The sequence below is a fragment of the Vipera ursinii genome (genome assembly GCF_947247035.1).
Source record: "Vipera ursinii genome assembly, chromosome: Z".
NCBI classification, from domain to species: Eukaryota; Metazoa; Chordata; class Lepidosauria; order Squamata; family Viperidae; genus Vipera; species Vipera ursinii.
In genome coordinates, this window is record NC_139517.1 from 12,699,436 (window position 1) to 12,716,223 (window position 16,788).

Below are 16,788 nucleotides of genomic sequence, written 5' to 3' on the forward strand. Positions count from 1 at the left end.
GATATAATGTCTAATATATACGATGATTGTTATTATTAATCATACTCTAAGACTGAGACTTGATTTTTCTTTTGCACAAAGTTTCAGATCATGCTTACGTTCTCATAAATGATTTCTAATATATAAAATTCTGCTCCATTGCCACAACCGTGACAGCTCCGTGTTGATGGTCTCATGGAAATAATTATACTACTAGTACTGCTCCTACCATTTGTTTATACTACTATTATTATTACTACTGTAGAAGCGCTACTATAGTACATATCAGAATTTCTCAACCTTGGCTACTTGAAGATGTGTGGGCTTCAATTCTGGGGGGCTGGGGAATTCTGGGATTTGAAATCCACACATCTTCAACCTGACGGGATAAGAAACACTGGTTCATATGCCTTTAGTATTAATTATAAAAATATAATAGCATTTACACTTATATGCTGCCCCACCCCCCGGGGCTTTACAGCACTCTCTGGGCAGTTTACCAGGTTTACAATATTGCCCTCAACCATCTGTGTCCTCATTTTACTGACCTTGGAAGGATAGAAGGCCTAAGTCAATCTTGAGCCTGTAAGTATCAAACTCCAAGTTGTGGGTGGAGTTAGCCTGCCATTTTGCATTCTAACCATTGCGCCACCAGGGCTCCTGTTAACTATTATTTGCCTTATGGATTAACCAATCAGCCTACATTTTTTCCTCATAGCTGGACAAAATCCCATCCCATGGATTCTCTCAAGATACTCACAACCCTCATGGTGGTCTTTTGGCTTCCAGGCGGATGCTACGCCAATTCTGATGGTAATGCCACCCTAAAGTGCCTTGTTGGGGGGGGGAGGCAATGAAAGGCCAGAAACCCCCTTCCAAGGTGCAATGAAAAGCCAGAAACCCCTTCCAGGGTACAACTAAACCCACTTTGGATGGATTTGGCTCACCAGCTTCTGAAAGCTAACAAGATTGAGCCTGGTTTGGACTCAGATGGGAAACGTAGGCTGGGGATGAACTGGGGGAAAACTGGGAAAAGCTAGCGACTAATCAAGGTTAGTTTTGGTAATGAGGGTGGGGGTTTGTCAAGAAAAATGCATGGAAGTTAGAAGGATTATAGCTGGACTCAAGACATCCCGGCAGGTGCAAAGAATCAGGAGCATGCATTAAGTTGCAGTTCAGAAGATTTCACGCTCAAGCCTGTTCACAAGAATCTGGTCCACTAAAATTCAGCCCTAGGTTGGCACCAGAACGGAATTCAAGAGGGGTTGGACTTAAGCTTGATTTTGAATTGTCCGCAATTGCGCATAGGTGTCAACACCTACCTAGGCTGTGAAAGGGTTGACAGACAAGCTGCACACGTACATCTCCCAAATGTCAGCTGCTGTGGAAATGCACAGCCTGCATGCTGAAAGGTAGAACTGACTTCCTGTTGAGAGGAAGGTGGAAGGCAGGCAAATTCCACCGACGTTAAAATTCGCAGGAGTACAGGTAGTCCGCCGGTGAGAGATTGCCGGCGGGTGACACCCAGGGATAGGGCCTTCTCAGTGGGAGCGCCTGCCCTCTGGAACCAGCTGCCGGTAGAGCTGAGGACTGCTCCCGACCTCCGATCATTCCGCCGGGGCCTGAAGACCTGGCTCTTTGAGCTCTCGGGCCCAGGCTGAGGAGAAAATTTTAACTGGGGTTTTAATCTACAGGGTGAATTTAATGCTTTTTTAATTGGTTTTAACTTTTGTATGTCTCGATTTTAATTCCCTGTAAACCGCCCTGAGTCCTCAGGGAAAGGGCGGTATACAAATGCAAATATTAATTAATTAATTAATTAACTTACAATAGTTCATTTACTGAACAAAAGTGACTAAGGACTAAGTTTCCCAGACTTAGGATTTTGCAGCATTCCCATGGCCACATGATTAAAATTCAGACGCTTGGCAACTGACTCATATTTATGATGGTTGCTGTCCCAAGGTTTTCCGATCTTCTGACAAGCAAAGTCAAAGGGGAAGGCAGATTCCCTTAAACAACCGTGTTACAGCTTCAGTGATTCACTTAACAACTGAGGCAAGGAATCAGTCAAAACTCACTTAACAATTGTCTCACTTAACAACAGAAATTTCGGACTCAGTTGTGGTCATAAAGTCAGGGGCTACCTGCATAAATGCAACAGTTATGCAGCCATCTCTGAACGACAGATGCCTACGTCCCCTTATGTGCCCTGATGCAGAAGTCTAACCAAAGCTTTAGAACAGTGGTGGCGAACCTATGGCACACGTGCCGGAGGTGGCACTCAGAGCCCTCTCTGTTGGCACACGCGCCACCGCCACCAGCAGCAAGTCCATCAGGCCTTCTGGAGCAGAAGCCCCACCCAACACAAAGAAGGCGGAGCGGACCACTAGCAAGCTCTAGTAGAGGTGGTAGAGCAGAGGTCACCAACCATTGTCGATTGGTGGACTGGAAGAAAAGGGAGGGGGAAGCATTTTACATGCGTGCATGCGTGCCCAGGGCCACAAGCACACATGTGCTGCAAATGGGGCGGGGCTAGTTCCTGAGTGATACTCACTAGCCCTGCCCTGTTCTTGTGTGGTGCAGCGCCTTGTATCTGCACCCAGTGGCGTGGCGGTGGCCATTTTTGCGCCTTGCAGCACAGTGGCCCATTTTTGCACCCCCGGTTTTTGCATGCCAGAGGCGGCACTCAGAGATGCCTCCCTGCCCGCCCCCCACGGCTCTACAATGCTGATGCGGCCCTGGCACTTTGCAATAAATAAGTGGGGTTGGGGTTGTGGTTTGGGCACTCGGTCTCTAAAAGGTTTGCCATCACTGCTTTAGAATGTTTTTAAGAACATAAGTGTTGTGAGTTCTTCGCGCAGGAAAGGAGACGAGGCAAGTGGGTTCAGCAAAGCTCATGGTTTATTGCTTGCAGGATCTGAACTGAGAATTGGGCTGCAGCTTGCAGCAACTGATAGCCTGGCCCCTAGGCGGCAGCCAATAGATTTAAAGTAACCCATTGCCGCCTAGGGGCAGCCAATAGCAGCACTGGAGACCTGGAGGCTGGGTTGCTGGAGAGCCGTTAGCTGCTCCAGCTTACCAGGTGGCGTTACAATTGAGCCCAATACATAACAATAAGGACCCTAGCCTAGGCTAATGCCTCATTTAACTCTGCCCTTCAGCTCTGCCTGCTCTTACCCTACACATCCTTCCTGTTAGCTACTCAGAGGTATCTGCAAGTGTGGTCCAAAACAAAGCAAAGCTTTGATTATGGTGGCCATTTTGACTTTTTTGCTATATTTAAAGACACCCTACTTCCAAAAATTATTTTGGGATTGAGGTAGAAGCCTGGCTCACTCTATTTCTTTCTTTTACAGGTTCCTGGTGTTACACGGAGCCACACTGTGGTAAGAAAAACAGACACTTTTCCTTTTGACCCCCAGATCACAAGTCATATTGAGTCTCAGCCAGGGATCGTCCAATGCATTTAAATTCCAAAACTCAGCTTTGCAAATGTATCTCATCCCATGGCTTTACCCTGTAGTAAAAAGAAAGAGAAAATCCTGTTCATATAATTTGCTAATTGTGAGCAGGATGCCCAGAAAAGATAGTAGCTTTTAGGAAAACTAGATTCCAGCTGCTTTTTAAAAAATGTATTTCTTTGGCACTTCAAGTCTAATGACTATCCCTTTTGGGGGGGGATTGTTGGGAAGGTCCTAAAACCTGGATATCCCTTGGTCATTGCAACAGCAAGAGACAGTCACCCATCAACATTATTCAGAGAGACGCTTCCCACAATCCCAGTCTGGGTCCTGTGGATCTTGTTGGTTATGACAACCGCACAAAACTGCTGGAAATCAGAAATACTGGAAAAACAGGTGAGTTAAAATATTGTTTTTTTCAGCAATTTTATTAAGATTAAAGGTAAAGGTTCCCCCGCACATGCGTGCTAGTTGTTTCCGACTCTAGGGGCCGGTGCTCATCTCCGTTTCAAAGCCGAAGAGCCAGTGCTTGTCCGAGGACGTCTCCGTGGTCATGTGGCTGGCATGACTAGATGCCAAAGGCGCACGGAACGCTGTTACCTTCCCACCGTGGTGGTCCCTGTTTTTCTACTTGCATTTTTACGTGCTTTCGAACTGCTAGGTGGGCAGAAGCTGGGACGAGTCACAGGCGCTCACTCTGTTACGCGGCACTCGGGATTCGACCCGCCAAAGTGCCGACCTTCTGATCGACAAGCTCAGCGTCCTAACCCACTGAGCCACCGCGTCCCTTCTTTATTAAGATTATCCTGATATAAAATACAAATGAAAATAAAGAGCGTAGGAAAAGGGGAAAGGGGAAGAAAGGAGAAGTGTAGAGTCAAGGGGAAAAGAAAAAAGAAGCATTGATTTTCAATTGTTTTCAGGACAGTAAAATGCAAAATAGAATTACTATATAGTCTCAACTTTTATTTTACCCATATAACAAGCACTAGAGAGCCAGTTTGGTCCAATGGTTAAGACACCAGGCTAGAAACTCTGGGATTATGAGTTCGAATCCCACGTTAGGCATGAAAGCCAGCTGGGTCATCTTGGCCAAGCACTAAAAGATTGTGAGTTCTACTCCTGCCTTAGCCATGAAAGCCAGCTGTGTGATTTTGGCCCAACCCATCTTACAGGGTTGTTGTTATGGGGAAAATAGGAGAAGGAAGACATATTAGGTATGTTCTCTGCCTTAAGTCATTTGTATAAATAAAGGCAATAAAGGATGGAAGTCTCTGAAGTGTGAAAAAAAAAAATCTAAATTGTTGCCAAGAAAACTGTGTGCAGGGGCCTGAATTTAATTTGAAGGGGTGTTGACTTTACTCAGTGGATTTACTCCTACAGCATTGTGCAAAGGAGCGTTGATTATGAAGGGATGCAACTACTAGCAATACAGCGATTATCTTTTGATGTTTGTTTTTGCACAGTTGTTGTAATTTGCAAGCATATTACTCAAGGCGGGGGAGGAACAGAGCATTTCTCCCATCAGGTTGAGTAATGATGCTCTTTGCCGATGCATTAGAAATTCTCAAGAAAAGGCATATTTCCACAAATGAGACCTCAAACACCAAGTAGAAATAAACGTAAGACTCCAATCTTTGCTTTGAAAGTTAATCCCATTGAACCCAGTATTCCTGGATAAGAAAATGAATGTAAAATGCATGGTCATTTTACTTTCAAATAGGTAAGGATCATAATCCCTCAAACACATTTAAATCATTCTCTGTGTGCAAAATTACATAGCCCCTTTCTGTGACTCAGTGGTCCCTGATGTACTTAGATGCCTATAAGTTCTATAATTCTTGGCTTGGAATTTTGAGAGTTGTGGTTGCAGCCTCTGGTAAATGTAGGATGGGGAAAACAGGCAAATCAGATCAGATGAAAGCCTCAGAAGTTGTACAGTTCTTACAGGTAATCCTTGACTTATGACTGTTCATTTAATGACGGGCTGTAGTTACGATGGCCTTAGGAAAAAATGACTTACAACTTGTCCTTGAAGTGACAACTGTTGCACCATCCCCGCGGATCATGTCATCACAATTTGAGCATTGGCAACTGGCTCACAATTATAACAGTTGTTGCATCTGGTGGTCACATGATTGTGATTTGCGATCTTCCTAGCTACTCTTCCAACAAGAAAAATCAGTTGGGGAAGCTGGATTCTCTTAACACCCCCGTGCTTTGCTTAACAACTGCAGCAAAAATGATTGTACGATCAGGGCCAGCCACGTGATGACTTGCTTAATAATGGCTTTGTTTAATGCCTGAAATTCCCATTTCAATCCCATGGACTGAAAAGTCCCATTTGTGGTCATAAATCAGGGACCAATTGTACTTCAACCACACTGGCTGGCGTAATTGATTCTCATCATAGCAGGAGTGGGCAACTTTATTTGACCGGTGGACTTCAACTCCCAGAATTCCTGAGCCAGCATGGCTGGCTCAGGAATTCTGGGAGTTGAAGTCCACCAGTCGTAAAGCTGCCATAGTTGGCCACCCCTAATTTAGCTCAAAGGAAAGCAAATTTGGACTCTTGAAATGCTTTGGACTAAAGTCCCACACTCAAAAACCTCCAAAGGTTGAAGACCTGATCTAGAACGCTGGATTTTTCGTCTCTCTTTTATTGGCAGTTGACGTATCCCTGGACGATGGTCTTCACCTCGCTGGTTTTGGCCTTCCTGCCCGATATACAGCCAAATCCTTCCACTTCCATTGGGGAGACGGTGCCTCACAACCCGGTTCAGAGCATCAGCTTGATGGCAAACAATACTCAATGGAGGTGAGCTCAGATATTCCAGCCGATTTACACAATGTTCACTTTTTTCTTGTGCCCCCAAAAGAGTCTTCCGGTCCTGCTTTATTATAGCGTAAGCAATTGCTTTAGCTCTGCGGTGGCGAACCTATGTGACGCGTGCTACAGGTGGGCACGTGTGCCGTCGCCCCAGTCCTAGGCCTTCAGCTGGGTTTTACAAAACCTTTTTGCTTTAGGCCTCCACCGCCATGGCAAAAAAAAAAGGTTCAATCAATCAATTTCAACTTCTCGCGTGAAAAAAAAAGATCTCGCAAATTTGGAATTGATTGATTGAACTTGGTGCAGCAGTGGGCTAATGCCTCCTTAAGTAACACCAGCTGCCTGCAATTAGTGCAGGTTGGCATCCCACCAGGCTCAAGGTTGACTCAGCCTTCCATCCTTCCCAGGTAGGTAAAATGAGGACCCAGATTGTTGGGGGCAATTAAGCTGACTTTGTAATAATGCCGCTTGGGGTGTGTGTGTGAAAGCCCTAATAAGCAGGCATATACATTGAATGAAGGCTACTGCTAAGCTTGTAAGCCGCCCGGAGTCTTTGGAGAAGGGCGGGATATAAATGGAATGAAAATAAAATAAATAAAATATATACATAGAATGAAGGCTACTGCTAAGCTTGTAAGCCGCCCTGAGTCTTCGGAGAAGGGAGGGATATAAATGGAATTAAAATAAAAAATAAAAAACTTTTTAGTCCCATCCAATCTGCTGTTACCACTGCAGCCATGCCCACCCAATGGGCCACGCCCACCCAGCACCCGACGATACATAAGTGGATTTTGGGTTGCAGTTTGGGCACTCGGTCTCTAAAAGGATCGCCATCACTGCTTTAGCTGCTGCAGATTACAAGTAGTCCTCAACTTACAAGTTACAACCGTTTATTTAGTGATGGTTTGAAGTTACGGCACTGCAAAAAATGGACTCATGTCCGTTTTTCACACTTACGACCTTTGTAACATCCCCACGGTCCCGTGATCAAAATTTGGACACTTGACATGTATTTATGATGGTAGTGGTGTCCCAGGGTCATTTGATCCCCTTTTGTGACCTTACACCACTTCATTTAGTGGCCGTTCAAAGTTACAACAGCGCTGAAAAAAGTGACTTATGACCGTTTTTCATACGACAGTGGCAGCATCCCCAGGGTCACACGATCAGAATTCAGGCACCTGGCAACTGACTCGTATTTATGACGGTTGCAGTGTCTTGGGGTCATGTGATCCCCTTTTGTGACCTTCTGACCAGCAAAGTCTATGGGGAAGCCAGATTCACTTAACAACCACGTTACTAACATAACAACTGCCGTGATTCACTTAATAATTTGGGCAAAAATGATTGTAAAATGGGGCAAAGCTCAAAGTCTTGCTTAGCAACAGAGATTTTGGGCTCAGTGGTGGTCGTAAGTTGAGGATTATCTCTAAAAGGATCAATCCTCTGGAAATTTGTCCAAGGCTTGGGAAAGTCAATAGCTTTCAGGGCTGAGTTTGCTGTGCTGCGCTTTCTGAAATCCACTGTCCCTCTTCCAATTAGAGCTTTTCCACAGAATATAGGAATTTGCAATATTTTAGGGACTGAAGCCAGATCTGGAATACAACCAAAGGCACATTTCCCAAATTAAATGGAGTTAGTTGAAAGATTCAGTTAAATGTATAGTTTAAAATCACATTAATTGCACTGCATTGGTGCAGTTCAGTTCCATGGGTTGGAAGTTTCTATTGCATTCAAAATAGCAACTTTACTGGCAGCTTCTGGAACTGTGTTGGGGACTGTATCTTAGATTCCTGAGGGCCACATGGGGCCACAACTTTCACATCTCCAAAGTAAAGCAGTTAGAGCCAATCACAGCTTGGTTGCATATATAGCCATTTTTCACAATGTGCTGTCCCTCGTGTTGAATAGACTTCAAGTGTCCGTGCTTAAGACGCCAAGTTAGAAAATGGGAGATTGTAAATTCTAGTCATTCTTTAGCCATGGAAAGCCAGCCAGGTAACATTAGGCCAATCACACTGTCTCTCAGCCCAATCTGCCTCACAAATTGTTGTTATGGGGAAAACAGGAGGCAGGAGGGTTAATTGCCAAGAGTTGGTGGGATAAAAATGTAATAATAAATAAATCTTGAGGGGGAATTATGGGCGTTATAATCCAGGACACCTAGAGCAGAGGTAGGCAACCTCGGCTCTTTTATGACTCATGGACTTCAACTCCCAAAATTCCTGAGGCTCAGGAATTCTGGGAGTTGAAGTCCATGAGTCATGAAAGAGCCGAGGTTGCCTACCCCTGACCTAGAGGGCAAATTGAGAGTCTGTCTGGTCTACTGGTTAAGGCACCAGGCTAGAAAGCAAAAGTCTGTGAGTTCAAGTCCCACCTTAGCCATGAAAGTCACCAGTGGTTTTCTCTCAGCCTAACTCATCTCATGGGGTTGTTGTTGTTGTTGTTGTTGTTGTTGTGGGGGAAGGTGTGTTGGATATGTTTGCCGCCTTGAATTATTTGTAAAAATCATAAAGGCAGGATACAAATAAAGAAAGTAAATAAAAATAAGGCTCTGGAGCTTGAACGGTATCTCTGACCCTGAGGTTCCAAGGAGAAACACAGATCTCACAAAACCTTTGTGTTCTCTCTTCAGTTGCACATCGTACATACCAAAAACAACATGAAGATGGAGGATGCTGTGAAGGATCCAAAGGGCATCGCCGTGCTGGCATTTTTCATCGAGGTGAGACCCCAATCCAAACCAGATACATTGACCAAATATGCCAATCTATAACAAGTCATGTGGTAAGATAAGGAAAATATTTACACAAATGTACAGAAAGGCTGAAATCACAGAGGAACATTTTTCCCCAACAGAAAAATATACAGTTAGAAAATGCCCTGGCCAGGCCAAATGCCTACAGTTAGTCCTCGACTTATGACTGATTCAAAATTATTATTATTATTATTATTATTATTATTATTATTATTATTATTATTATTATTATTGTTATTGTTATTGTTATTATTCCCATTTATATCCCGCCCTTCTCCGAAGACTCAGGGCGGCTTATAATCTAAGAAGCACAAATCAATGTGCTTAGCAATAGCCTTCATTCTATGTATATACCTGCTTATTAGGGCTTTCGCGCCCCCCCAGTGGCATTTTTACAAAGTCAGCTTATTGCCCCCAACAATCTGGGTCCTCATTTTACCTACCTCAGAAGGATGGAAGGCTGAGTCAACCTTGAGCCTGGTGGGACTCGAACCTGCACTAATTGCAGGCAGCTGGTGTTATGACGGACACCCGCCCCCCAAAAGCTGTTTACAACACTGATCTGAACTTCAGATCTCCACCACTATCCTATAGTCATGTGATCACATTCTGAGCATTCATCAACCAGCCTGCATTTATAGCCATCTGCAGTGCCCCTTGATCACATGACCATTATGTATAATCTTTTTGCCAAACAGCATTTACTACTTGTTTCCACAAAAACCACCCTATAGCAAACAAAGAGTTCATTTAATAATTGTTGCATTTAATGACTGCCACAAAACGATTTGTAAAATCAGGTCTGGTGATGTAGTAACCTGCTTTATACTACAATTTATGGCCAAAATTACTTGCTTAATTACAGTCATAACTCAAGAACTACCTGTAAAGAAATTCATCCTGTCAGAGAAATGGGTATGAAAATCTTTGTATTTTTCCCATGGATTAATTGAGCCGAAGTGAGGGAAATCAATAGTTTTGCAATTTTGAAGAAGAAACTAAAAGAAAATTTAAAAAAAGACAAAAGCAATTAATCTGATTCTCAAGATATGCTTTGATTCCATGATTCTTTTTTTTTCTCTCTGCTCCCAACCGCCACTTGTCCGTGGTGTAAATAAAAGAGATGAGGGAAATTTATTTCCCCTACAAACTATAGATCATTTTCCCAATTGGTGTGAAATATCATCTTAAGGAGCACTTTTAGCGTTGATGGGTGGCTGTTGTATACTGTCAACATTTCAGTTACAATAAGTTGCATTTAAAGCTCTTAGATTGGCATTGCAAAACTAAAGACCACTGCTAGGTGGCAGCAAACAGATACCAAAAACTAGCTTTGCCAATCCAGTATTTTTTTACTGTAAATTTCATAATATAGCAGTATGCTATCAGCAATGCCAGTCAAGAATGCCTCCCTGTGTTTATGGTTTTGAATCTAAACCTGCTGAAGGACGGAAGACAGAGGTAGGCAAGCTTGGCTCTTTTGTGACTGGCTCAGGAATTCTGGGAGTTGAAGTCCACGAGACATAGAAGAGCAAGCTTGCCTACCCCTGGGTTAGGGGAAGAGAATATTCAATGTCTAAATTTGTTTCATCACCAAATTCTTGACTGTATGGAGGTGAAACACTGGCAGGGGCAGGGGAGGAGTGAAAAGAGGGGTCAGTCTAGAATTGTGGTGGCAAACTTATGGCACCGGTGCCAAAGGTGGCACGCAGAGCCCTCTCTGTGGGCACGTGCACCGTCGCCTAGTCCTAGTCCTTCAGCTGGGTTTTATAAAACCTTTTTGCTTTAGGCCTCCACCACCGTGTACCAAAAAAAAAAGGTTCAATCAATCAATCAATTTCAACTTCTCGCAGGGAAAAAAAAGTTCTCGCAAAGTTGGAATTGATTGATTGAACTTTTTAGACCCACCCAGTCTGCTGTTACCACTGCAGCCACGCCCACCCAAAGGGCCACACCCACCCAAAGGGCCACGCCCACCCAGCACCTGATGATACATAAGTGGGTTTTGGGTTGCAGTTTGGGCACTCGGTCTCTAAAAGTTTCACCATCACTGGTCTAGAATCTTTTATGTGGCTACAAATGAACTAAGTCTAACTGCCCTTCACTGTCATTAATCCTTATCTAACCTAAAAGGGACGTGGTGGCTCAGTGGGTTAGGACGCTGAGCTTTTGTCGATCAGAAGATCGGCAGTTTGGCGGGTCGAATCCCGAGTGCCGTGTAACAGAGTGAGCGCCTGTTATTCGTCCCAGCTTCTGCCAACCTAGCAGTTCGAAAGCATGTAAAAATGGAAGTAGAAAAATAGGGACCACTCCGGTGGGAAGGTAACAGCGTTCCGTGTGCCTTTGGCGTCTAGTCATGCCAGCCACATGACCACGGAGACGTCCTCGGACAAGCGCTGGCTCTTCGGCTTTGAAACGGAGATGAGCACCGGCCCCTAGAGTTGGAAACGACTAGCACGCATGTGCGGGGGAAGCTTTACCTTTTAACTCTAAGCTGGTGTCAAAAAGATTCTTGTGCATAGGCTTTTAGCAATAAAAAAATCAGTTAATTTCAACCTTCATGCCTGACCTGGTCTTTCATGCCTGACATGTCCCCTCCTATTCTTTCCTCCTTTTTTTCAGGGATCTGAGAAGGCTAAGAACAAAACTGCAAAGCCATGGGAATTGTTTGCCAAGAACCTCAAAAACGTTTCCAAAAAAGGTAAGTTTGTCGGATTTTTGGAGAGATATTTGGATCTTCTTGTATCTCTTTAAGACTCCATAGTGGCTTCCATAATGAGCTGGAAAATGGATGCTTCCACTTTGCAACTGGCATCTTCCAATGGGCTGGTTGCTCCAACCATTTCCCCACCTTGTCCTGACATGCCGTTCTAATGACTTGCTAATCTTAAAAAAAAATCAAAGTAGATAAAATAAGCAAGCTAGATGACCCAACCTACATAAGCAGGGATTAATACAATCAAGCAGAATACAATACCCTAATCAAGGAGCTACCAAGGAGAAAAGGCACACCCCATCAACATTGATAGGGCAAGTATATAAACAGGGAACAAATTCAAATTCACTGTTGAGGTTACCAAGTTGGGTAATGAAAGGTCTGCAAACAAACAACCAAGCTCAGAGAGCATCAGGGACAAAATTTAAAGTCCCAGTCATAGAAGAATACTTTGTTTCTCTATCTGCTGATTTAGTACAGTTATCGATCCTGTCTTTCCTCTAAGGCAGGGGTCTCCAAATGCGGCAACTTTTAAGACGTGTAGACTTCAACTCCCGAGAATTCCTCAGCCAGTCATGCTAGCGGAGGAATTCTGGGAGTTGAAGTCCACAAGTCTTAAAAATGCCACATTTGGGCACCCCTGGTCTAGGGACATCAATGATGATACGTATTTCCTGCCCCCTCCATATTATCCTCATAGCAGCCTTGTGAGGATGGATGGGCTACAAACTATTAATGGATAGATAAAAACCTAAATCACGCTTCTAGATTGGGCTCCATCTAGTCCAGGATATTGTTCTCCCAGTGGTTAACCAACTGCAGAAGAAAACCCATCGGTCTCCCAGCAGATGGCCTTCAGAGGCTGTTCTCCTGTCCTGAAGGCTAATAGACATTGGTCTCCATCGCTTCCATGAACTTGACCGACCTTTTTTTAGAGCGCTTGAGGAATTGAGGCAGAAGGTGCCTCTGGAGAGCTTGCTCAGGAAGTTGGTAGCTAGAAAGAGACGTCAGCATGAGTCAGCAGGGATGTGCAACATCTCCCAACACGTTTCAGGGCTGGTGGGATTTGATCCCACATCTCTTCAGTCCTAATGCAACGTTTCACAATTACTACTGCAGGGATCTGTACCTCTCTCAGGCTATAGATGCCAACACAGGTGTGATTCGATACATGGAACTCTTCCAATTCCCACATTTGTATCACCACCAGCACCGAATTCAGACAACCTCAGCAAAACGGCAAGCTGACTTGAGGGGCTTGTGGCTTGTTTGTTTATTTTGCAAGATCTTCCAAATTTCAGGTTGATCACATGAAATTCAAAACTTTATTTTTTTTAAAAAATAAAGCGTTTGGCATTTTACTGGAATTTGGATAGCGTTAGGAACTATCTTCAACACAGAGACTGTGACAAGGTTCTCAGTTCTAATCAACCTTCCTTTTTTTTTCTTTCACCATTAGTGTGAAAACAGACTTGAAAATAATTCGGTCGGGCAAGTAAGGCATAACTAATTTTCCTCTGATTCCTGAACAGGGGAAAGCGTGCGTCTGGAAAGCTCTTATTCTCTGCTGGATTTGATGGGTTCCACTAACCTGACCCGTTATTACCGCTACCCTGGATCCCTCACCACCCCTGGCTGTGATGAGGCTGTGATATGGACCGTCTTTGCTGACCCAATTGTGGTACCTCCTAAAGTGGTAAGACTACAGCTGCGACAGAGCATGAACAAGCAGATCCACATCTGAAGAGTTCAATTAGCTATTTTATTGCTCAAGCCTATAGCACAAGAATCTTCTCAGACGGTTTGCACCTAAGACTAGACGAGGTTTAATGGCATTCAAGAGTCAGACTTTGCACTGTTATGTCCGCATAGGGATTCCAGACTAATTCCCTGTTTGACGCCTTCCCCTGACTCAACCAATCTCTCTCCAGCAGAAAAATTCATAAATTAATGAAAAAGTATGTGCAAGTATGCAACTTACAACCACAATTCAGCCCAAAATGTCCATTGCTAAGCAAGGCAGTTGTTAAGGACTTTTTGCCCCATTTTACCATCTCTCTTGGCATAGTTGTTAAATGAATTGGTGCAGTTGTTAAGTTAGTAACATGATTGTGAAGTGAATGTGGCTTCCCCATTGACTTTGTTGGTTAGAAGGTTGCAAAAGGTGATCACATGACCCCGGGGCACTGAAACCATAATCATAAATCATAAATACATGCCAGTTGCCAAGCCTCCACATTTTGATCACATGGCCAGAGGGGATGCTGCAACAGACATATGTCTGAAACACTGTGCCATTGTAACTTCACACAATCATTAAACAAATGGTTGTAAGTCAAGGACTACTTGTAAATAAAAAATGTGGATCTTTCATCATAGGCTTGTGGGCACCATTTTGACTTTTTTGACCTCCCCAAAGGACCACCACCCCGCGCCATGTTTTTCCCCTCTGAACTTCTCTCAAAATGGGTATTTGTCTTTGCCCTCCTGACTCAGCCAAATACAAATCTGTCATGAAATTGGTCCTTCCTGGGGCTAATCCATTTCCTGTTGCTTTTTTTTGGCTTTGTTTTAAGTCACTGCGCACCTGACTTTTCTCTGACATAATTTTACAAATTTTACATGACTTATATGGTGTCAGGATATAGTAAGAAACATATTTCGACACGGAGCAACTAAGGTTGACAAGTCCACATTGCTCATGGCCTGGAGATGAAGTAAAAGCAACATGGCTGTATGAGCAGTCAAAGGATGTTGACAAAGGATGCTGTGGTTGCATGCAAGACGGAAGCAATGTTTGTGGTTTTGACATTAAATTGGACTCTTTGCTCCACCAAAAAATTACAGGTAGTCCTTGACTTATGACCACAACAGAGCTCAAAATTTCCATTGCTAAATGAGGCAGTTGTTCAGTGAATTGTGCCCCATTTTACAACCTTTCTGGCCACAGTTTATTTATTTATTTATTTAATTTTATTTATATACTGCCCTTCTCCCGAAGGACTCAGGGCGGTGAGTTGTTGTTAAGCAAATCACTGCAAATGTTAAGCTAGTAACACAATTGTTAAACGAATCTAGCTTCCTCATTGACTTTGCTTGTCAGAAAGTCGCAAAAGGTGATCACGTGGCCCTGGGACACTGCAACCATCATAAATATGAGCCAGTCACCAGCTTCTGAATTTTGATTATCTGATCATGGGGATGCTGCAATGGCGATAAGTGTGAAAAACAATCATAAGGCAGTTTTTTCAGAGCCTTTGTAACTTCGAACAGCCACTAAATAAATGGTTGTAAGTCAAGGACTACCTCTATAGTAGGCAATTCCATTCAGTTCCGTTCACTATTAAAAATAATTGTTTTTGCCAGGTTTTAGGAAGACAGTCTCCAAAACATTCTTTCCTCTCCATCTGTCTGATAGTCTTTTCTGTTTTCCTACAAATTAATTTCCATTGTGCTCAGCCCTGCAGTTGAAGACCGAGCTTCTTTAAAAAAACCAAGGATGCACATGAAGAGGATATTGTAATGCTTTGTTGGGATGCAAAGTTGTATATTGGCCTTTTGATTTGTCTTGATGCATTTTAGTGATCAGAAACCCTGCACCTTAACAGAATAACAGTTGGAAGGGACCTTGGAGGTCTTCTAGTCCCAACCCCAGCTAAAGTAGGAAACCCTATACCTGTGGTGGCGAACCTCTGGCACGCGTGCCACATATGGCACACAGAGCCCTATCTGTGGGCACGCGTGCCGTTGCCCAAGTCCTAGGCCTTTAGCTGGGTTTTATAAAACCTTTTTGCTTTAGGCCTCCTCTGCTGTGTGCAAAAAAAAAGGTTCAATCAGTCAATCAATTTCAACTTCTCGCGGGAAAAATAAGATCTCGCAAAGTTGGAATTGATTGATTGAACTTTTTAGTCCCACCCAGTCTGCCGTTACCATCGCAGCCACGCCCACCCAATGGACCATGCCTACCCAATGGGCCACACCCACCCAATGGGCCACGCTCACCCGGCACCCGATGACACATAAGTGGGTTTGGGGTTGGAGTTTGGGCACTCGGTCTCTAAAAGGTTTGCCATCACTGCCCTAGACCATTTCAAACAAATGTTTGTCCAATCTCTTCTTTAAACCCCTCAGTGTTGCAGCACCCACAACTTCCAGAGGCAAGTTGTTCCACTGGGTGATTGTTCTGTCAGGAAAGTTCTCCTTAGTTCTAGATTGCTTCTCTCCTTGATAACTTTCCACCCATTCCTTCTTGTCCTGCCTTTGGGCGCTTTGGAGAGTAGGTTGAGCTGCTCTTCTGCAGCCCCCCAAATATCGTGTCTTTCTTGCTTATCAACTCCACTCCTCTTTCTTTCAATAGGTCAAGAAATTTGCTTCAGAGCTCTCGTCTACGGAGCCTTCAAAGGAACCCCAGTTACCGCTAATCAACAACTTCCGGCCCCTGCAGAAGATTGGAGATCGGAAAGTGGAGGCATCTGATGATTTGAAGTCTTCAGCTGCCTGTTTTGTTTCCCCTCCAACTGTATTCATCTTCTTCCTTTCTATCACCACATTTCTACAATTCTTCTCCGTATAAGGGAGAACGGCAGGAGCGAACCATGTGGGCTTGCAGTTCCCGAGAGGTCACAGCACGACTACTACTTTTCTGCCCTCCACAAGTTCCATTTTTGCCTCCTCTTAACCCTCAAGCAGCTTATTCAGGGGCAGAGGCCCAGAAAAATAAAGTCCAAATTCAGGAGGTGGCTAAGAATCCCATCAGTCAAGGAATTTCGGCTGGCAAGGTCCAGGAGAAGAACCTTTTGTGCTGTGGTCCCCACCTTCTGGAATATTCTCCCCTTGGAAGTGAGATCTGCCCCCAGACTCTTGGCCTTCCGGAAGAATCTGAAAATTTGGCTCTTGACGCTTGACCTGGGGCCACGACTGGGGCCTGCTATGCTGGGGGGTGGCTGACTGAGTCGCCCACCCTCTTGTTTTTTTAGCTATTTAATTCTCCTAATTTTAATTGCTTTGTATTGTCTTTTTTTATTGTACTTTTTGTTCTAAG

The 16,788-nt window shown here is 44.0% G+C and overlaps 1 protein-coding gene across 1 annotated transcript; it reads left to right on the forward strand.

The window, feature by feature from the left end:
* Nucleotides 1-600: 600 nt before the first annotated feature.
* Nucleotides 601-16,320, forward strand: LOC310648740 (carbonic anhydrase 4-like; the record flags this gene model as incomplete). The annotated part of the gene is made up of 8 exons (XM_083376759.1): nt 601-792; nt 3,339-3,368; nt 3,675-3,839; nt 6,113-6,261; nt 8,909-8,998; nt 11,654-11,732; nt 13,280-13,443; nt 16,105-16,320. The coding sequence occupies exons 1-8, from the start codon at nt 717-719 to the stop codon at nt 16,318-16,320; spliced, it is 969 nt and encodes a 322-aa protein (XP_083232885.1). The 5' UTR covers nt 601-716.
* Between the last annotated feature and the right edge of the window lie 468 nt (nt 16,321-16,788).